This window comes from Zalophus californianus, chromosome 5 (genome assembly GCF_009762305.2).
Source record: "Zalophus californianus isolate mZalCal1 chromosome 5, mZalCal1.pri.v2, whole genome shotgun sequence".
Lineage (NCBI taxonomy): Eukaryota > Metazoa > Chordata > Mammalia > Carnivora > Otariidae > Zalophus > Zalophus californianus.
In genome coordinates this window covers 145067699-145091021 of record NC_045599.1, presented here as the reverse complement: position 1 = coordinate 145091021, position 23323 = coordinate 145067699, and the positions used below count along the sequence as shown (strand labels likewise).

Here is a 23323-nt window from a genome sequence, read left to right as displayed (position 1 = left end):
GCTTAGCCAACTGAGCCACCCAGGTGCTCCTGGTATATTGTTTTTAGGTGTAAAGTTAAGATTAGTTTTTCAGTACGTCATTGTGGAAAGATGTCAGGCTTCAAAATTGGTTCGAAAGTGTTAAATATGGTAGCTGTTGTAAGAAATATAGTAAATAATTATAAATATTATGTACTGAACTGTTTTAGGACCTACAGCAAATCCTCAGGATAGCTGACAATATTTGTTATCCTACAGAAATCTAGAAAACCGTGTTTAACATGTGCTATAGACTGAATGTTTGTGTCCCTCCCAATTTCATGTTTTATGTTGAAATCTAATCCTCTCCATAATGGTATTTGGAGGTGGGGCCTCTGGGATGTGATTAGGTTATGAGGGTGGAGCTTTCATGAATGGAATTCCTGCCTTTATAAAGGAGGCCTCAGAGAGCTCCCCCACCCCTTCTGCCAAATGAGGACACAGCACAAAGAAAGCTGTCTGTGAACCAAGAGGCAAGTCCTCATCAGATACCAAATTTGCTAGTGCCCTTGACCTTGGATTTCCCAGCTCCAGAAGCATGAGAAATAAATTTATGTTGTTTATGAGCTACTCAATCTATGGTATTCTGCTAGAGCAGCCGGAAAGACTAAGACTATATAACTGGCATTTTATAAACATAAATATTAGTATAATTTGTCCACTGGCAATTTGCAAGAGAATGCTGAACAGTCTGGATATAATTAAAGGCATATGCAATTAACACTCTTTACACCTCATTTCTGTAAAAATGAATCTCAGAAATATATTTCAGATGAAGGAATTCAAAATAGCTGTAATCACTGGGGTGGGGCTGGGGATAGAGAAAAAATGAGCACAAAATCCGTCCAAAATGTTTGTATCCCTAGGATGAAAATGGACTGGAGACATTTAGATAGTTATTTATAACATATGTAATTTACAATGTAATTTAAGACTGAATAATGGCATAATTTACAACATAATTTAAGACTGAATAACAGCAAGGTATATTAACATGTGTACTTGCGGAGTAAAGATACCTGGGTTTAAAAGTCAGTGCCTGGTCCTAACTGTTGGATGTTGGGAAAGCAAATTTCCCTCTCTGAATCTCAGTGCTGTTATCTACAAAATGACATAAGACTTACCTCATACAGTTAACTCAAAGTAAAGAGCATGATCTACGTAAATCATTTCCATGCCTGGTCTATAAAAATTGCTCAACAAATACTACCATTAATATTAATAAAGTTATCACTGTTACCATCATCTTCCTGAGATCAGAGTAAAAGGATGAGACTAAGTCAACCCTAACACCATGCCTAGCGTACATCAAACCAACGGGGCCCTAGAATACGGAGTACTGTTTTCATGTGAAAACTAACTAGAATGAATATTGAAATGTGATATTCTGTGATATTCTGATCTGGTAAGGTCAGGATAATATAAACCATTTGAAATGTGATATGTATGTATATATTCTGGAATATATAGAAATAGAAATCCTTATAGATTAATAAGACTGGTGCTTTTTCCAAAACAAGAGCAATGAAAGTAAGAACAGTAAGAGAAACACGACATATCCACTCATTCATTTCTACATTCAGTATTGACTGACCAGTTAGCACATGCTGGCCAAGACTTTGGCATATCCTCCTGGTCCCTGCCCTTCGGGAATTCCTTAGAGGCTAGTACAGCACCTGCTTCTACTTCTGGCGGCTGAGAAGGCTCAGCAAAGTCTCAGTGCAGGCAAGGAGGAGGTAGCAGCTTTAACCCACGTTGTGAATTGTCTTAAAGGATCAGGAATTCACAGGACACTAGGGTACTATCTAGAGGTGGCTCAGCACAGTGACTTGGACTCTAGGCAAGATGGGAAAGGCCCAAAGAGCTGCCTCTTTAAACCAGAAACAACTGTAAGTGTTCCCACTCTTTCTGAAGTAGAGACGTGAGCAGAAATGTGATGGTACTGCCAGGAAGTAGTTGAGAATATTCTTCTTAATTTACGTAGGAAAAAAAAGAGACTATAATAGGAAATCCTAAAGGAATAATGCTGGTATTAAAAGGAAAGTTTAGGAAAATGGGGAAAAAACAGGTAGGAGGGAAGATGGTAGTACAGGGATTAAGAAAAGAACAAGGGTTCACAAAGGGACTTGAGAAAACTGGGAGCATTTTCGAGGTAGATTTCCGCTCTGGAATTTAGTTTGGAAGGAAACAGAGAAACACTTTTATTTATTTTTTTTTTTTAAATTAGCAATGAAAAAGAAAAACCTCAAGAATATGTCTATAGTCCCTGATTTTATTTTTTTTCTGTTTTTATATGAAGAAGACATTCTAAAAAAAATTAGAAAACATCACTGCAATATTAATTCTGATTACCAACTCAAATTAAATGCCATGTTCAAATAAATCGCTAGGCTTTACTGGAGGAGTAGAACTTCAGCCATGTGAGAAATGCTTATTTCCTAGTCTGGAAACTAGTAATAATGATATTTAATGAAAAAATAAAATTCTAAATATAAACAATTAAAACTGATTCAATATTATTATCCCCCCCCCCCCCCCAGCAAACATGTATTCACCAGCGGTAAGAATCTAGAATTCTCTGGCCTTGAGTGATTTTTTACCTTGGGCTAAATGACTTCATTTGGGAATGTGTGTATGTGTAGAAATATCTACATAATACAAAAATTCATTTGTAAAACATTTTAAAGTAATTATTTAATTATTTAAGCTATGTGATTTCCACAATGAAATACTTTGGCAAATTTATTCCTTCTTTATCTTTAAAACAATAAATGTAACTACTTGTTTAAATATCAGATCTTGCAGGATAGTGAAAAAATGCACATGTTTTACTCATAATTATATTCACATGTGATTTATTTCCTTAAGAAAGTTCAGTGATCATGCTTTTAAATAAATACATTTCATTCTGACAAAAAGTATGTGACTACTTGACTGATGTTTCTTCACCTCTAATTTAACCAGAAATCAGCATTTTCTCTAAAATAAGCCTGACTTCTTTGTAAGTGTGGACAAGATTTTTAGACTCCATTTATAGAATTGTTGGCATTTCAGCTCACAGAATTTAGTTAATAAAGAGAATGACCTTTGGTAACATGTACAACATTAATTCCTTTTGCATCTACTCTCCAAAAAATGGCAGGCTTTCGTGAAAACTTGTTTGCAAGAAATTCAAAAGTTCATCTGCGGGGAAGAAAGAGCATCTTCTTATATGCAGCAAGCAATTTTTATATATATTACGTTTTGTCTTTTTAAATATATGGAACTCTAATCAGAGTCTTGGGTATCTATATTATAAAAATGGTGAGGCTAAAGATGATTGCTTTATTTGGTAGTCCTATTCCACAGTAAATAATGACCCTACTCCACATTCAAACACCTCTACTTCTTAGAATCAAAGCCCAGATTATTTTGACATGTGAATCCAAACGCATACATACATACATAAAAAATAAAATGCGCTATACGCATTAAACTTTTGAATGAAATATTGATGTTAACAAAATAAGATTCGTTTTTTTCTAAAAACATTCATAGTTCAGCTTATTGTAATATATATCTAGCACAACCAATTGAAAAGCATTGTATACATTTTTCTATTACTGCATAACCGACTATCCCCAACTGAGCAGTTTAAAACAATGTCCATTTTTTTAACTAACAGTTTTGTAAGTTTTGCAAAATTCAGGTGTGTGGCACGGTTGGGTTCTCTGTTCAGGGTCATATAAGGTTATCATCTGAGTTTCTGTTGGCTACTTTCCTTTGTTGAGGTTCTAGGGAATAATCTGCTTCAAGTTCATTCAGCCTATGAGCTGAATTCGATTCCTTTTGGTTATAGCACTGAGATCCTCTTCTTGCTGACTGTCAGTCAGGGATCATTCTTAGCAGCTAGAAGCCATGTGCATTGCTAGCTAGTCACATAGCTCCTCCATCTTTAAAACCAGTAATGGAGAATTTCTTACATGTCAAATCTCTCTAGCTTTGGATTTTTTACTTCCTTTGTTTCTGAGCTCTAGACCATTGTTATAAATCATTATCATCATGGTTTCCAAGAGTCAGGTTTCTTTTAAGAAGAGTCCATAAGATAGGTCCAATTGTGATTTGAGCTCAAGATCTCTCCCATTGGGTCCTTGCTCCCCATCGGAAACAGGAATATGATTAGTCATCTATTTTGATGTCCTTAAATTTTCAGTAACACTCAAGAAAATCCCTACACATTCTGTGAGTAAAGGTTAAACATTCCGTGGCAGGGAAACTCCTAGAAGTGTCAATAGAGTCTCATCCCCAGTGCTTTGATAAGTTCTAATGACCCCCAAGCAGGGGACACGTGGTCCAATTTGGACTGATCAAGAAGATATTCAGAAGGATGTGAGCCCTCGCTGGGTAACTGCATCCATAGGAGGAGGTGACCAAGTGAAAGAAGGTAGACATTCTAGATAGAAGGAATCACATGGTCAGAGCCCTGAGATGGGAAACAGTGGTGTGTTTATGGAAGTGGGAAAGAGTCCTTCAAGGACATGGTTCTGGTCTATGTATTATGCAGCTCAATCACACCCCACATGGGGAACAGATTTGGGCAGAATGCAGGCAGAAGGATGAGCTAGAATGTTGTTACTAGAGTCTGTGGAAAATATGGCAAGGGCATAAGCATATGCAAGTCCTCAGACCATGGGACTGAGAAGAGCAATGCATGGCCCCCAGCCTCACAGGGAATGGATGGCTCATAGGGCTGCCAGGCCAAGATCATGGACAGGCCGAGAACTAAGGGACGGGCATGTGCCAAGTAATCACAGCTGGCTAGGGGGTGAGAGTGAGCTACTAGCAAGGGGAATCTGATCATGACCCTAAATAAAGGGCATCATCTGTATAAGTAAAGTACCTGACTCAGGTCTGGCTGGTCTGAGGAATCAGGGAGAAAGGATGGAACCAAACTTTCTAGAGGGAAGGGAGCAGGTTCCAACAGCTTGGAAAGGACTGGGCTGGAAACAGTGAGGAAAACCAAGATAGGAAAGATATAAGGTACATGGTAGATCTGGTAGTTGCAGTAAAAAGCACCAATAATTCCTCTGTAGAAGAATAATAACACTTAACAGCTCACTGATCTGAATTCTGGAAGCTTCAGTACCCATGTGGATGTTTAGCAAAGTCTGTGAAGAGTTAGAGAGATCCCTACGTTCCTATTTGCAGCTACTTATGCCCTGGCTGCCTGGATGCAGGAGCTGACGAGATACAACGACAGACAGCTCCAGCATCCCCTTCTCCAACTTCCCAGTGTCCTCACGTGTGTCCTTTGACTGACTACTATAATGTTGACTATTACAAATGCATACTAATAGTTTTTCAAAGAGTTTCAACTGTCAATGTGACGACCAAGAAGAAGGTCTTAGGAATCAGATGGAGAATTTCCTATCATCAATAAAAGGCAGGGAAACACCAAACTCTATTTACCATTTTTACCACTTATATAAAAAGTCTGAAAGATACTTGATTTTGTTTCATTTCCTCTAAGAACCTCTCTTACCCCTCCCTAGTATCCCTAAGTAGGAAACAACATCTACATTATCAAAGACTTCTTTACCTGTTCTAGTTTTCAAAAAATTGTTTCTATTCTATTTTTAAAATTTTTAAAAGTATTCTTTTTGATGTGCTAACTAGGTTAGTCTATCGTGCTTAATAAAGACTTGAATTTCCAAAGGAGCATTTCCGCAGCCGAGCAAACAACTAGGTTATGATAAAAAAAGGAACAGTGAAAGCTAGGTATTAGACTTTCCTCCAGTGAATTATCAGTAAATTGCTTGTATTATTCAAGTGCAGACTCATACATTAGAAGATTTCCAATATACAAAATAATCAGGCTTAATGAAAACTGACACTATATAGCTATCTAGCAAAGAGAGATAATTAGGTAGTGTCATCTGCACTTAACACTATCATTTAATACATTGTTTTTACACAGGATTATTGATTGTGTATCATGGGCGTCAGATACAGGATATAGTAGAAAGAATCAAAAGTTGTCAGGGGATAATTTTTCTGTCTACTTCAGTAGTTCAACATGTGTTCCATTCAAGATACTCTGGACCTAAGAAAAGAAATCAATTCAATCAAATCATATGAGGGAGGAGGAAAGATTTTAAGAATTGAAAAGGTAGTCTCATAGATACAACCTACGAAGTGCAGCCAGGCCTAATGGTAAGTGAGCAGGCTTGTTTGCCCTTCAGGAACAATATGGTCTCTCTGTTGGGCTACTTTCTGTCACCACAGATCCCTCCACTGGCACATAACCCACACAGCCACCATCCCCTACCGCCTACCATCAGATGTCACCGATTTTAGGACACTTACTTCACGTTCTCAAGAGTAAGACCAGTTTCTTACAGGTCAGTCACTGGATGAATCAGATTATCTGTTTCTGATCCATTCAGAAGTTGGGAATTGAGGCACAGGATACAACATGGTCCCCTAGACCTCTGCCTACCAGGGGCTGGGGAGGGGACGAAATGAAATAACAGATGTATAGTATGCAAAAATATCACACAGCAAAGTAGAAATATGAATTGAAAAGGTAATCTGATAAATAGTGAATCAATGGGTTTCAAGGCAAAACATGTCAATTCAGTGGTGTGTACAGACCTGGGAACCTGACAGTCTTAGCTTCTCAGGAAGTAGGAAAAAAACCCACCTTTAACCAAAAGCTCTTCAAATAAAAAAAAGAATCAGATGGGGGAAAATATAAAGATGTATAATCTGTGCCTTGGAGTACAGAAAAATTCAAGACCCAATGTGCATACTGTTTTTGTTCCAAAATGTGGCTGTAATTTTATTATTATAAATTCTTAATACTTTTTCTTCAAAAAAAAATTATGTTCAATTAGCCAACATATAGTAAGGGAGGGCACTTGTGATGAGCACTGGGTGTTAGATGTAAGTGATGAATCACTAAATTCTACTCCTGAAACCAGTATTCCACAAATGTTAACTGACTAGAATTTAAATAAAAATGTGAAGAAGGAAAAAAAAAGCTCTTCAAATATGTACAACCACATGTATTGAATCAAATACACATTTCTAAACCTTATTTTTCTCCTTGCCTTAGTCTCACCATCTTCAACTAGTCAACCTTCTGAAAACAATTTCATGTAAACACAATTCACTTTTTTTTTTTTTGGTCCGTTCTGCTTTGGTTAATTTGGGTGTTTGGCAAGTCTCTTTGAGGAATCACAATGTACCTATTTGCCACTACTTATAACTTAGGTATTTGGATGCAGAGGTGGATATGCTTCCACAGGTCCAAAATAATGTTTTGCAATAGAAAGTGATATTCCACCCAAGCAAGCTAGCCTAACAAGAGTACAATGATATCCATGTAGATTTACCATTGTTAAAGAAAAAAAAAAAGAACAATGTTAAAAGACTGATGGCAAGTGACTGGAATAGGAAACATTCTGACTGCAAATGTACTCTTACAATGATAAAGGATTTTAGAGCAATAGATACAAGGACGTTTTAATTCCTTTGTCACAGCAGGTGGCTGTAGACTCCAGGAGGAGGAATCCCTACCCGACTTCCATCTACAAGAGGCCACATGACTGGTTTTCACCAACGGATTGTGGGTGCAGTGATGCAATTGACAATGCAATTGACAATGAGGTCATTGGAGATGGCACAGCTCTTAAGAGAGAAGCCGGGTCCTTAATAACTGTAGGAGGGAAAGCAGAGAAGCAGCCCCCTGACTACCATCCACTGCCTCTGCCTGTTGAATGAATGTGACACAAACAGCTATTGTATTAAGTCACTATAATGTTGGAGTTGACTTGACACAGCAACTGTTTCTTTAACAAAGACACCTCTCTAAAAAAGTAGAATCTCAGAAACACATTGTAGAACAAGATAACAGGAAGGTACAATGCATTACTGAGAAATGGAAGTTGTCTTGTGTAACTTTGTCTCTTTCACACACACACATCACACACTCATTCACACACACACACACACACATTTTTAAACATGAAAACATGGTCCTAGGGTCGATAATTTATTTTGTGGTCAAGTGATTATGTTTTGTTTTTAAACATTTCAGAACTTCAAACCAACCCCTAATTGAATAATTATTCTATCTCTGAATTTGAAATATTTTTACACAGGAGGATTGCATGCGTGGTTGATATCTGCAGTGCCATTTTGCAACTCAGCATCGTACGTTAGCAAATAAGACAGGTGACATCGAAATATTCTCTCTTTCATTTCAGGAACCTGCAACTCTGACTCATTTAGAAATAAAGAACCAAACTGGGAGACTACGATATGGCATCTCCTGATTTCTGTGAGTTGACTCAATGCAAAGCCTTCCTTTGTGTAAAATTATGCGTAATTTGCATTCGGGGCAGGTGTTAATTTTGTTAAAAAGAGTTTCAAGTACAAACCAGGCCATTTTGGACACCTTTTGAACATCTTAAATCAGATCGGTTACAATTCCCTTCCAAAGTCTCAATGAATGTTCCAAATCCACTGCCAGGTTTATAAGGAGAAGATAAACACCACAATTTACTTTCCCTGGCAGCTCCAAGCACAGAAGTGTAAGGAGGCAGCGTGCCCGGTACCTGATGCTGCTCATGCTGCCCGTCTCTGATCCAAGCTTGCATCGCTCCAGTTGGCTGGCGACGATCTGGCGTTCTGCCTCCAGCTCTCGGGTCAGTCTCTCAAACTGTAATTCCTGAAAGAAAGCCACCAAAAAGATTAATTCTATCATCTATTTGCAAAGTGGAATTTACATCAAAATGACATGCGACGGTCAAGGGGAAAAAAAATGCGATGTGGCAAGATGTCAAATTTGAGAAGCAGGGGATGTCGTGAAATCAAAGAAGGATTTGCAGTTCAGACAGACCTGAGTATGTACCATAGTCCTGGGGCCTGCTGGATGCAGGGCCTGTGGTAAGTTATTTAATCTTTCTAAATATCGACTTCATCATATGTAAAATGGGTTGACAATATTTATTTCCTAAAGTCGGGGTGAGGATTCAATGGGACACTGACCATGAAAAATTAGCCGTGGCTATTGTTTGGCAGATGGCCAGCACCCAACGGATATTAAATTCTCGTGCCATTAAAATTGTACCATTCAGTAAAACGTTATAAGAAACAGTTTTTTTTTTTTTTTTTTTTTTTTTTTTTTATCATGTGGAGTACTGTGTTTATTCCCTATCGGCCTTCTAGCTGCCTCTCTCTACTAATTTGAGCCTAACGTTACTTACTACATCTTGTAGACGGACGAGAAATAACGCTTTAAACTTATACTTCTGTAGGCCTTAAATTTCAGCAGAATGGGAGTGATACTGATCCTTTATAGCCTAATTACTAAGTGAATATCCTTTGAGATATCTGCCCTATTGCCTTAAAAAAGAAAACCCAATTAAACCAATGAGGAATGCTTCTGCAAATCTGCCTGAAATCCACTGTTAAAGGATCAACTTTAATGAAAAATAATTCAATCAGTACGTCAAGTATCTTAGCTGTTCCAATTATAGGACTTTTGTACCACAGTTTAATCTTTCTGTTTTATTTTCCCATGCACTTAAGTTTTTTAATAAACGTAATTATAGCAAAGCCTGTATTTTAACTAAAAATGTCAGAAGAAGTTTTTACAATGTAATCAGATTACATTTGGTTTCTTTAAAAAAAAATTATTCGGGGCCTGGGTGGCTCAGTCGTTGAGCATCCGCCTTCGGCTCGGGTCATGATCCCGGGGTCCTGGGATCGCGCCCCGCATCGGGCTCCCTGCTCGGCGGGAAGCCTGCTTCTCCCTCTCCCTCTCCCACTCCCCCTGCTTGTGTTCCCTCTCTCGCTGGGTCTCTCTCTGTCAAATAGATAAATAAAATCTTAAAAATAAAAAAATAAAAAAAATTATGTTTGGGGTATGGGAAAACAAAAATGCTGGAAAATACTGAAAGTACAGGTCAGTGTGGGAGAATGAAAACTCCCAACATTGCAGAGATTTGTCTTCTCAGGAAAGATGAGTTTATTTGCTACCCTGGGACACTCTTGGGTGATACTTTCAAAAGTAGGACCTGGTGTGTCCTCCACATATATTAAAATTTCCATTGCTCTCTTCCACAAGAGCAGATTTCTTTTCTGTTCACATGATTTTGAGGAACTAAGTAAGAAACACTTTACAAGGGGAGCCAGGGTGGCTCAGTCAGTTAAGCATCTGCCTTTAGCTCAGGTCATGATCCTGGAGACCCAGGATGGAGTCCAGCTTCAGGCTCTCTGCTCATCCGGGAGTTAGCTTCTCCTCCCTCTGCTCCTCACCCCACTTGTGCTCTCTCTCTCTCTCTGTCTTGCTCACTCTCTCTCACAAATAAATAAAATATTTAAAAAAAGAAACAGGTTACAAATGAGAGCTCAACTTTTCCCTGTAAAGTTCTAAAACTAAGGAGGGGTGCCTGGGTGGCTCAGTCGGTTAAGCGTCTGCCTTTGGCTCAGGTCATGATCCCAGGTCCTAGGATCGAGTCCAGCATCGGGCTTCTTGCTCAGCGGGGAGCCTGCTTCTCCCTCTGCCTGCCGCTCCCCCTGCTTGTGCACTTTCTCTCTCTCTCTCTCGCTAATAATAAAATCTTTAAAAAAATAAAAATAAAAAATAAAACTAAGGAAGCATGTTGTTGTGGGAGCTCACATCTTTACTCTTACATATTCTAAAGGACAGCAAAGATTATTTGTAAGGAAAAAATACCAAGACCTCTACCAGAATGCATGTTGTGAACCTAACCTCTGCTTTTCCTCCCAGCAAGTTCTGCTTTTTTGGGGGCAGTTCCTTTCCACAAAAAAATATGCAAGTTCTAGAAGATTTTCATTTTCAGACTTTATAACATATTTTATCTCGAATCTGTCATAACAGAAAACCAAGCTATACTTTTGGATTGGTATCACCTTAAAAACATAATATTTAAAGATCATATAGAATTCCTCATAGGTAGATGGAAATTCATTATGTGTAGTACCTAAAAGTATTTTAATGAGTCACATATATGCGCCTGTTGTAAGTAGTCCAATACGGGGAGACAGTGCACAATCTGGGTCACGATTCACAAACCTTAAGCTTCTGCTGGGACAGACTCTGCCCTTGGGGGTGCCTGCATAAGGCTGTGGCCTCATGCTCACTGCATGTTTCCTCCACATCAGAGTTACGGAGGGAGGTGACAGGAGACACTTTCTCATGCAAGCTGTGTTCCAAACACAGAGTCACAATTTCCAGTATGCCTCATCACTTTGTGTAGCTCTATATTTCCATATGGCATCATTCTTCTGCCTGAGAGACTTCCTAATGTTTCTTTTGGTGATGAATTCTGTCAGCTTTACATGCCTAATAACACTCTTTTGCCCTCGTTTTTGAAAGATATTTTGTCTTCTCGTTTGCATTGTTTCTGACAAAAAACTATGGTATTCCTGTATTTGTTTGTCTCTACAGTGTCTTTTCTTCTCTGCCTCCTTTTAAGATTTTCTCTTTATCACTGGTGCTGAACAGCTTGATTATAACGTTCCTTGCTATAGTTTTCCTCATGTTTCTCACGCTTGGGGTTCACTGGGTTTCCTGGATCTGTGGATTTAGTTTCCATCAAATCCGGAAAGCTTTTAGTCATTAATTGCTCAAATTGTTTCCCCTTTCCCCACTAACTCCCCTCCTTCAGTGACTACAATTACATATATATTAGGCCACTTGGAATAGCCCCACAGCTCATGGATTCTTTTCCCATTTTTAAGGTTTTTTTTTTCCTCAGTGTTTCATTCTGAATAGTGTCCACTGGTGTTGAGTTAATCAATCTTCTCCTCTGCAATGTCTAATCCACCTAATTAATCCTGTTGAGTATATTTTTATCTCAGACACTGATGAATCAAACATCTCTAGAAGTTTCACCTGGGTCTCTTTTATAACTCGGGAAATACACATACAAAAACTGTTTTAATGTTCTGATTAGCTAATGTTAGCATCTGGGTCAATTTCTTGACCAAAAATCTGATTGATTTTTCCCCTCCGTACGGGCCCTGTTTTGGCCCCTCCTCATGTATGGTGATCTTTGGTTGAACATAAAACATTTTGAATTTTACCTTATTGTCCTCTGGGTATCTTCATATTCCTACAGATATTTGAAGCTCTGTTCTGGGGCACAGTTGCTTGGATGCAATTTGATATGCTTGAGTCCTGCATTTCAGATTTGTTTGGGGAGGCAGAGCAGCATTTAGTCCAGGGTTAATTATTCTACGTTACCCAGGTGGATCCTTGTAAGTACTCAATGTCCAATGGACTATGGGTTTCCCAGTTTGGCTGGTAGGTATGGGCACATATTTCTGGCCCCTGGTTGGTACTATTTCCTCTCATCCTTTCAAATGGTTCTTTCCCTGCCCCCTGGTGGTTTCCTTACAGACACAGTCTGCTCAGGTCTCAACTGAATAGCACAAGTGGATCCTCTGTAGTTCTTGAGGGTTCTCCTTCTGAGCAGTGATCACCCTTCTTCTACTTTGCCCCACAAATTCTAGTCCCTTTTACCTCCCTGGACGGTCAGTGCTGTCTCCCCAGTGCAGGGAGTCCCCTGGACTCTGCAGGTCCCCTTTCCCACACTGTCGTAGCTGGGGAAATTGTAGGTTCACCTTATTCGCTTTGCATCTCTTAGGAACTACCTTTCGTCACTGCTTAAAGTTCAGAGTCTTGAAAGCTGTGCTTCATATTGTCTGTAGGTGTCGTTTCAGATGGGAGGGTATTGTCAGGCTCTGTTACTCTATCTTAGCTGAAATCTGGAAGATTTTTAAGAATTCACAATTTTCCTCTGTGTCTGATGTGTAAAAGCAGATTTTCTGCCATATTTAAAAACTCATATTAAATGAACTACTAACCAGGCAAATACATAGATTTTTACATGTTATCTTCAATGTTGTTCACTATTATAGGATTAAAAATGAACGGCTACCTTTGGGTGACTATTGATAACCATTTCCTTAATAGAGAAAATGTCAGTTCAGTTAAAAAGTCATCATGTAAATAAAACAAACAAATGTTGCCTTTTTAAAATGTCCATTCAATAAATGTTTACTTTGTCATCGTGTATATGAACCAAGAAAGTAATTAAGTGAATTTTCCCCTGTGCTTTGCTATGGAATACAGAGTAAATGTCAAGGTCCTCAAGGAGCAAGGAAGTTTCTCTTCATCTGAAATCCTGTGTTTTATTAATATAACAACACAAACATAAAAATAAAATTGGAAACAATTTTTTATTGAGTACTCGCTATTGAGTGCTTAATTTCTAGGACCATATATAAGGCAGAAATTTTTCCTGCTGTGTTGCCAATATATCTAGTGTCTAGAGCAGTCCTGGCACATAGTAGGTGCTCAATAAATATCTGTTAAACATATGTGTCTGCACAGAGCTAAGTGCTTTACATGCATTGCCTTGTGTCATAACACTGCTGTTTCCTAGGTTCTGTTGGGTTATTTTTCCCTACTTCACAAAAATGTTAATTAAGATGAAAGTCTTAGCCTCGGCTAAAAAAAAAATTCTTCCTTCAAAAGCAGCAAAGAGAATGAGATAAAGGATGTTGTTTAAGAGATCTGGACATAGAGAAGGGGTAACTTTAAAGGCACTAATGAATACTGAATGGACTAAATCTTCCCCGTATTTTCAATTCTTTTGTTTTAGAGGCCATAGAAGTCCATTAACATAGAGCGCCTGTGATGCCGATATAAACTATGAATTTCATTCATACTCATATTAAGACTCATTATTTAAATAACTTTTATTTCTTTGAACTCTAGAGACCAGGTTCTGAAATGCCTTCTGTTTTTTCTCACATTACAGTCATTTCCTACTTTACCCCAACTCAAGGGCCTAAAAGCTCATGGGGAGGGCTGATCTCGCCAGAGCATATCACTGGGGTTGGGAACTCTCAGGACCTAAGCTAGGTCTAGTGTGGTTTTTATGCCTGGAATTGGAAACTGACCTTAGAATTGGTAACTAGAAGAGCTGCAACTGTTCTTAAACTCGAGACATGTATGGCCTAACAGGATCTACAGAATCATCTAGGGCATCATCACAACAATGAATGAGCTTCCACTCCACTGGGGCTACTTAAACTGTGGTGTAGGTGGGAAGACAACAGTCTCCAGTTCTAACTCAGTTTGACGTTTGGAGGGATGACAGACCTCTCGGGATTGAATCATTCCCTGGGTTTCTTAGAGACTCTGAGGTAGAAGAGCATTCATGAGAGAAATGTTGCTAATAAGGCCAAGTGAGTACCCAAGAAATCAACTGGAAAAATAAAAGTATGTGGATGTATTTAGTGAAATTTGTAATACTGGTTGAAAGTGAATACATGTTATTAAATTAATTCAATGAAGGCGAAACTTTAAGGAAAGATGAGCGAAGAAAGGGATGCCTGGGTGGCGCAGTCGGTTGGGCCTCTGACTCTTGGTTTCAGCTCAAGTCATGATCTCGGGGTCATGAGATCGAGCCCCGCGTCCAGCTCTGTGCTCAGTGTGGAGTCTGCTTGAGATTCTATCTCCCTCTCCCTCCGCTCCTCCCCCACTGCACGTGTGTTCTCTCTCATTCAAATAAGTAAATAAATCCTAAAAAAAGAAGAGTGAGGAAAGATCTTTGACGGTTGTGGGTCTGGAGTGTAGATGGAACAAAAGAAGCCAAAATAAATAAATAAACAGGAGAACACTGGTGGAACAAAGACCACTAGCATGGTCTTCTCCTGGGCAGTTTCAGTGCAGAAGTGGTGATGTAAACCAGGCTCTAAAAAGTGATGAAACCAAAAGTACAGGAAACAAAAGCAAAAACAGACAAGCAGGACCACATCAAACTAAAAAGCTTCCTTTCCTTCTGGCAGAGGAAATAGCCAACAGACTGAAAAGGCAACCTACAGAATGGGAGAAAATATTTAAAGGTGTTAATTTCCAAAATACATAAGGAGCTCATACAATTCAGTAAAAAAAAAAAAAAAAGGGACAAAGTACTTGCATTGACATTTCTTTAAATAAGACATAGGAATGGCCAACAGGTATATAAAAAGGTGCTCAATATCACTAATCAAGGAAATATAAATCAAAACCATAATGAGATATCACCTCACCCCTGTTAGAATGGCTATTCTCAAAGAAAAAAAAAGATAACCAGTATTGGCAAGGATGTAGAGAAATCAAATGCCTATATGCTGTTGGTATGAATGTAAATTGGTGTAGCCCCTATGTAAAACAGTATGGAGATTCCTTAAAATATTAAAAATAGAATTACCATATGACCTAGGAATCCCACTCCTGGGTATATATCCAAAAGAACTAAAATCAGGATCTAGGAGAGATATCTGCACTCATTTTTATTGCAGCTTTTTTTTTTTTTTTTTTTTTTTAGGAGGGACAGGCAGGGGAGGGGGTGAGGCAGAGGGAGAGGGAAAGAAAGAACTCCAAGCAGGTGTCACGCCCAGTGCAGTGCCCAACGTGGGACTTGATCTCACAAGCCTGAGATTATGAACTGAGCCAAAATCAAGAGTCCGACACTTAACTGACCGAGCCACCCAGGCACTCCTTTTGCAGAACTATTCACAATAGCCAACACATGCAAACTACTTAAATGTACAACAGACAGCTGGATAAGGAAAATATGGTAGATTCTTACAATGGAATAATATTTACCATTGGAAAAGAAGGAATCTGCAACATTTGCGACAACATGGATAGACCTGGAAGACACTCTACTAAGTCAAAGAGGTCAGGTACAGAGGAGAAAAAGCACAAGACTCCATATATATGAGGTATGTGAAAGAGTCAAGCAGAAATCAGAATGGTGGTTGCCAGAGGCTAGGGAGTGGGGGGAGTTGTTCAATAGGTATAAAGTTTCAGTTACACAATATGAACAAGTTCTAGTGATCTACTATACAACATGGTGCCTATAGTTAACAATAGAGTGGTGTGCACTTAAATATTTGTTAAGATGCTATATCTCATTTTAGGTGTTCTTATCACCAAAAAATGAATAAATAAATAAAAGGGACCCAAAGTTTTGGAGGTGTTTATTACCTTCATTTTGCTGATGATGTCGTGGGTGTATGCATATGTTCAAACTCATCAAATTGTGTCTATTAAAAATAGGCAGTTTTTTATATCAACTATGTTTAAATAAAATTGTACCCAAAATGTGATTCAGAAACTCTCCAGAGAAATTGGGCTTTCATGGGAATTAACAATAGGGTGTGGATTAAAGAAGACATCTTTTGGTAAGGGAAGTTTGAAGAAAAAACAAAATAGTGATAGAGAACCTAAATCTCCCCACTATGTGGAAATTATCTTGTTTTAGAGGTAAAGTTTTATAAAAGTAGCAGTTACATGATACCAAAGTTCATTAAAATTTACTAAGAGCCAGATCTAAAGGATATTCACTCCTAGAACAGCACATCGTTGAGTCACATAACACATTTGGGTTATAAGAAAAATTATCATATAGTTTTATAACTTTTTCCTAAAGAGCCTAAATTAATAATTAATTCAGCTTAATTAAATGTAGTTTATTAAATGATTTAAAAGGATAAAAGCATATAAAGGCTCTTGAGGGGTGAAACAGTGTGAAAACTGAAATCAGAAAACACATACAGTTTTATTAATTCCGTCAATAAATAATTTACTTAACATTGTGCCATAGCATTAGTTGGGATTATAAAAGCTAGATTTGAGGAAGTGGAAAAGTTTAGAATGAATAGTGAATTCAGTAAATATGGATTTGCCATAATTTTACTAATACGAGAAGATGCAAAAGAGATTGGACAGATGTGGAGAATGGAGATGGATGAGTTTCTAGGCAATGGAAGACATTTTCTACAGAGTAGATCTGATTGCTAGAATCCAATGACTTAAGATTCAAACTGACCATACCAGCCACATGAAGTGGAAACATGGACTCAGGACTACATGTAGACTACACAGGCTCAGGCATCGAAACTTCTTTGTCAACCTCCTCTCCTGTAGAGGTAAAAACTAGAGAAGACCAGCATCTACCCAGACACAAAATGGTGGTCCTGTGCGTTCTCATGTATGCAACAGAATGGTGCTAGGCATGAGGGTGAGGAGCAGAAATGCAATGGGATTTGAAAGGTCTGACCATGACATTGAAGGCTCCCGGGTTCTCCTAGATGAGGCCTCAACGAAGGCCTGTTAGGTCAACCTAGATGAGAAGAGAAAACCTATAAAGGAGCAATAGGTCTACCTTCCTTTAACGGCCAGCTGCTCTAATCTCCACTTCTCAAGAGTGTATAATGCTATTACTTGTGATCCAATGATAATCAGCTTATACTTTTGTTCTTGTACTTTATATATTCTATTACGATATCTCTTCAAGGGTCTGTGTTCCTCCTAGGCTGTGAATTTCTGAAGGAAGGGCCTAGGTCCTCGGTTATCATTTTATCTGTGAGCAAAATGTCTGATATACAACTGGAACTGGTAAATGTTGATGAATAAATGACCCAAGATCCTGGTATCAAGCTTCCTGGAATGAAATGGCCAAACTGTTGGTCACAAAATAATTTCTCTCAAAGAAGGTATTTCTTGGTTACTAGTGAATGTGAGAAAACTTCCAGAGGACTTCAAAAAAAATCAGCAGTTCTATGAAATGTCTCCATCATAGTGTTATTCTTAGAATTCAGTAGGCTCATCAATTGTAATAAAAATGTGCAATCCTTACTTGAAAGCTGTTAAAGGTTTATCTAGGTGATGTTTCTTTTGCTTAAATTTTCTTTGTTTTGCTTTTTTTCCTTCTAATCAGTGCCTCTCTGATTTTATACATATATATAAAGTATATATTTATTTATTATATAATTATATGTTTTGTACATAATTATACATATAATATATATTTATGTATTATATAATGCATAGATATATAAAATATATAAATATAAAAAATTATATATAGAAAGAATCTAATGGCCATCTATATTTCTAGTTGTATACGGGAAAATAATTGTCATTGTTTTTAAATCAATCTGTACATATACAAATTGAAATGGATAAAATATTTGTCAAGTTTATTTGAAAAACAGCACTGTTTTTCAAATTTTCTCTTCTTCAGAGGCAAGCACTTTTAAGTCCTTTTTCTGACTTATATATCCATATCTCCATTAACTTTCTAATATTATTATTTCTTAAGTTTTCGGTTACAGGCATCATCAACAAATTTCCCATTGTGGAAGCTGAGGATTTCGTTCCATTTCCCCATCTGCCATTGTGCATAGACACTTCTCCCATCTTCCCCCCGTGTGCCCCATAGAGCTAAACTTCAATGTTCGGTAGAACAATATCACAACGTACATGCTTCACACCATGACTTTTTTTTAACATCAATATACATTTTGTTTTTTCTAAATGAATGGCTTGTCTTTTACGTCACTGTTGTTTATTTGTTCAGCTGCCTATGTACTTAAAATGAATCTAACCGAAAACTTCCCTTGATTGATACAAACTTCTCTCAATAAATCAAACACAGGAAATAATACATCAATTTCATCCAGTGAAGAAATCTCTTTTGGTGCCTTCCATCCTGCCCTAGCCTGGCCCATTTACACAGTTATCATCCTGGACCTTCCCTTCATCTCCATGCTGGGGATTTCTTTGTCCTTCTTTATGTGGGTTCCCTCTTTCTAGACCTGCTGCTTTCTTCATTTTCCTACTTTACTTCCTTCTCTGGTAGAAAATGTCTTTCCAGAGAGAAAGAGAGAGGGGGAGGCAGTTTATTGAGACCTTGCATATCTGATACGTTTTTATTCTACTCTCAAACTTAGCTTTAAGGCTGGCTATAGAAGTAGAGAATTCTAGGTTGGAAATAATTTTCCCTTAGGGTTTTGAGCTGGTGCTTCATTATCTCCTGCCTCCCAGGTGTTGCTGTTGAAAAGTGTAAAACATTCTGAATTTTTATTTTTGTGTGTGTGTGTGAAACGCGCCTTCACTTCTTCCCAGAAAGTGTCTCTTTTCTTGGTTCCTAGTATTCTAAAATTCTGTTGTGGTATGTCTTGATATACATCATTTTTAGACATTTTCAGAACCTTTAGTGGGACCTTTCAATCCAGAAACTTACATTGTTCAGTTCTAGGCAATTCTATTGAAAAATTTTTCATGCTTTTCTTGGTTTTTAAAAAATTTTTCTTGTTGCGTTTTGTTTTTTTTTAAACCCTTCAGATGTTAAGATCTACATCGGCTGCCTAGGTTTCTTATTTAAATCTATTTCTCTTCCAGTTTCTCATTTCTTTATGTTTTGCTTTTACTTTCTGGAAAGATTCCTCAATTTAATCATACAGGTCTCTAACAAGTGGTTGGTCCATTAACATGGGTTGGCCCATGTTATTATACTTGGGCTCAGTCGTTAAGCGTCTGCCTTCGGCTCAGGTCATGATCCCAGGGTCCTGGGATCGAACCCCGCATCGGACTCTCTGCTCCGCAGGAAGCCTGCTTCTCCCTCTCCCACGCCCCCTGCTTGTGTTCCCTCTCTCGCTGTGTCTCTCTCTGTCAAATAAATAAATAAAAATCTTTAAAAAAAATAAATAAATTTCTAAGACCTACTTTTTTGTTCTCTGAATATTCCTTTCAATTATCATCCAGTATTTATTTTATGTGAAATCATCTTTTTTTCTCTCTCTCTCCATGATGTTAATGTTATGTTTTCTTCTCTTTGCATAGTTCCTATTTTATGATGATTTTCAGTTTGTTTTAGAGTCTGTCTTTCATGGTATAGGCTTTTGAACATATCAAGCTCCCCAGCAGGCTTCTTCTGTTTGAGTGGGGGTTCAGATTGCTGGTCAGACTCCTGGGGAATATAGAGCTGTTAGCTGTACCCTTCTAGGAGAGTCACTGGGTGTGTCCTCGCAGAACTCCCAAAGAAGGCTCTCTCAAGCTCCAGCTTTGAGTCTGAACATGTGCTTGCCCCTGTTCTGAAAACTGTAGGGGGAGAGGATGGGAGCAAGGTGAAGGGGAGAGGCTCAAAATTTGGTAAGTACAATTTCACTTACTCCCCCTGCCAACTTTCAATACCCACTTTAACGCTCTTCCTTGTGCTCCTGAGTTAAGAGACTCTCATTTTATCACCTCCGGATAATACACCTCTAGTCTTTGCCAGTGTTGGGAGAAGCAGTCTGTCTAGCTGTATGGGTAAGGTCAGGGATTTGGGGGTCGACTGTTATTTAAACAGATTTGCAAACAATCTCCTGTCTGTATAGCTAGACTTCATGCCCCACATCCCCACTGCTACAAACCTCTGCAAGACTTTCCTCATAAATTAGCCTATGCTTTTTTCTTCTCCTACTGATTAGAACTTATTTTCTTAGATATATGTTATTTAGCACTTTGTCTATGTACCATATTTTATCAGTTCTAAGACTGCTCAGTTCTAAGATTTTTCACACTTTAATGCCTCTGCGTTTACTCTCTCTTAAATTGGGATGACTTACATTTGATAGTACACGGCAGTTTAATTAGAAGGCACTGTTGCTTTCTTCAATGGTACATGAAGTAATTCCGAGTTGATGGCCACTCAAACGTGGTGAAATACAGTTCTTTATTTACCCACTCTCTAAGTTGATGGAGTTATCCCTTTTAAAAAGTCTCATTGCCATTTTGGCGAGGGGGCAGATATTAACGCAAGAGTTCAATTTACCTTCTTTACTTGGACGTCAGTTCATTTTTCTAAAAGAAATTAGAAACCTCAGAGCAAAGGAGTACAAACCAGAGTAAGAGTGAACCTGAAATGCCCCTGGCCTTGGTACCTACCATCTGCTGAAGGCTCTGAGCAAGAGTATTGTAAGTTGTACCAAGCATAATCATAACCCACAAGCATAGTCATATCCCACACCAGGTGTTAAAACCTGGTTCTCAGAAGCACCAATGCCAACACAATCATTCTAGTTCTATACAAAATGAGAGAAGGGAAGATCACTGTTATCTCTCTTCAGGCTCTAGGATGCAATAATTTCCAGGACTGTATTTCTCTGTCCTCTGCCTGGAGTCCTTTTCCAAGAAGGTTGAAAGACCAGTTTTCCACCCTGGAGATGAGTTTTCGCTTCCTAGTGTTCCCCATCTCTGCCTTCACCAAGAATTTGTGCCGAGAGATAATCCTAGGTGATCTTTTTTCCCACATCACCTTTAATTCCCATTTCACATGAATGAGTTGATTTCATAGCCACAAACTCCTGGCAATGTTAATTTCTTCCCACTGAGACACGTTGTGAAGCCAAATTGAAGGGAGGGTGGCACAAGTGGCAGGGTAATGAGAGGAAGCCTACAGCAAAGTGTCCAACAAATCTGGAAAGAACAAAGCCATGATGTCGGGATGGAATGGAACAAATCAATGTCAACTGTAAGGCTGTGTAGACCACACTGATGAGTCAAAAACTATGGCAAAGAGCTGTCCGCGCAAGTTTACGGAACTGACAGACTAATGTTTTAAACAACCTCAGTGTCATTCTGGGTCACCTAGCAAGACAGCAGATGACAGGAATCAGCAGCACCCTGAAGCAGAATCATAGGCACCTTTCCAGAACGGTTTCAATAAAATAAAAATATAAAGAAACACCTCTTTCTGACCAACTCCTTCAATCTCTAGAAGTCTATCGGCTTTGTTCTGACATTTTATTTTACCAAATGCTTTGTTATCCAAATAAAGCATGTTTACCACAGTTTACTTAATTCATCTACATGAGAGGGCTCCATGGAATAAAGAAGGCCATAGTTCTTGGTAGTTTAAAATGATGTACAAATCCATTGGGTTTTATAAAAAAAATAGTGATACTATTATATTGGTGACTGTTAACTATATCATGATAAGCTCTAGAACTTTTTTTTTTTGAGAGAGAGAGAGAGAGAGAGAGAGAGAGAGAGAGAGAGAGAGAGAGAGAGGGAGCATGTACCAATGAGCAGGGAGGGGGAGGGAAGAGGGAGAAAATCTTAAGTAGGCTCCACACTCAGCATGGAGCCTGACACAAGGCTCCATTTCATGACCCTGAGATCATGACTGGAGCCGAAATCAAGTCAGATGCTTAACCAACCAAGTGAGCCACCAGGGAACCCCCAGAACTTTTTTAATGCCTGGTACATAACCCAGAGCTACAGAATAAGAATTTATAGGTAATGGGACCCTGACACGTACATTTTGAAAAGTTTCTACTAATGATTTTTATGCCCATATCTTGCTTGGGAATGACCATTTTATGATAGTAGCACATAAAAACAGCACTCAATATTTTAAGTATTTACTTACCATGTATCATACTCTAGTACGTGCTTTACATGCATTAATTTTTCATTCCTCACCCCGATCCAATAAAGCATTTTATCATCTGAGACATCTGAACCTTAAAGATAATAAGTAGCTTCCCCAAAGATTAGATGGGAGTAGAACTCAAAGGCTAGCTATAACTGTTCAGAACTCCATTGCCTCAAAAATCTAGGATTCTTTGTTTTCACTGTTTTAATGGAAGCTATAGAATCAGGAACGACACAAACTTCCTTAATGAGGAATGACTACAGCTTACCATTTTATGCTCTCTCTTTTTAGTTTTCCTTGCCTTCCTAAAAATAAAATATTGGAATTATGATGTCCAACCATTGGAAGAATTATACTCATTGTACTGTTCAAGTTCGTACTACAGCTGAAATATTTCCTTCTAATAATGTTCCTTAACTTTAAGAGAGCCACTGTGAAACTCAGATATACACAGTGAGGGCAATGAGGATGGTGAAAAGTTATGTTCTAATGTCCTTGCCTATGTTTACACCACAGTGAAGAAAGCAGCCTTCCAGTACTTAAAGGGTGAAAGAGGAAGTACCAAAACTCGAGGCTCTGCCAAGATCAATGACTTGCATTCCCTCAAATGGACTTTGCATGTGCTTGCTCTGTGCCCATTGCTCCAAATATCCATTTCCTCCTCCCCACTCTTCCCCTGTTCTTAAGTGTAGGAAAAATGCTTTTGTTTTATGGTGTTGGATTTCAACATTGATTTATTTAATTACCATCTGTTCTGTATGAGTACATTGCTGGCCGCAAGCTCACTCCCGGCACACAACAAGAAATGACCACCACTCTCATAAAACAACCATGCTTTATTGAATTCACCTAATTACATGTTTGTCTTCTCTCTTAGAACATACATGTCTTGATGGCAGAGGCCATGCATTTACATTATCACCTTCCTCTAACCTAATATGTAGTACGTTCAATAAATGATGACTGGACGGACGGATGGATGACTTAATGTATGACCTCAAAAAATACAGTTTGGGTCAATATGA

General features: G+C 38.4%; 1 protein-coding gene across 4 annotated transcripts in view; it reads right to left on the bottom strand.

Moving 5' to 3' along the window:
* The window catches only part of CTNND2 (catenin delta 2), a 904171-nt gene that overhangs the window by 557813 nt on the left and 323035 nt on the right, over positions 1 to 23323 (bottom strand). For all 4 annotated transcript variants that reach the window (XM_027605522.1, XM_027605518.2, XM_027605519.2 and 1 more), the window contains one exon: positions 8619 to 8731. In XM_027605522.1, the coding sequence (XP_027461323.1) occupies positions 8619 to 8632 (14 nt within the window). In that variant the 5' untranslated portion in view covers positions 8633 to 8731. The remainder of the gene's footprint in view (positions 1 to 8618; positions 8732 to 23323) is intronic.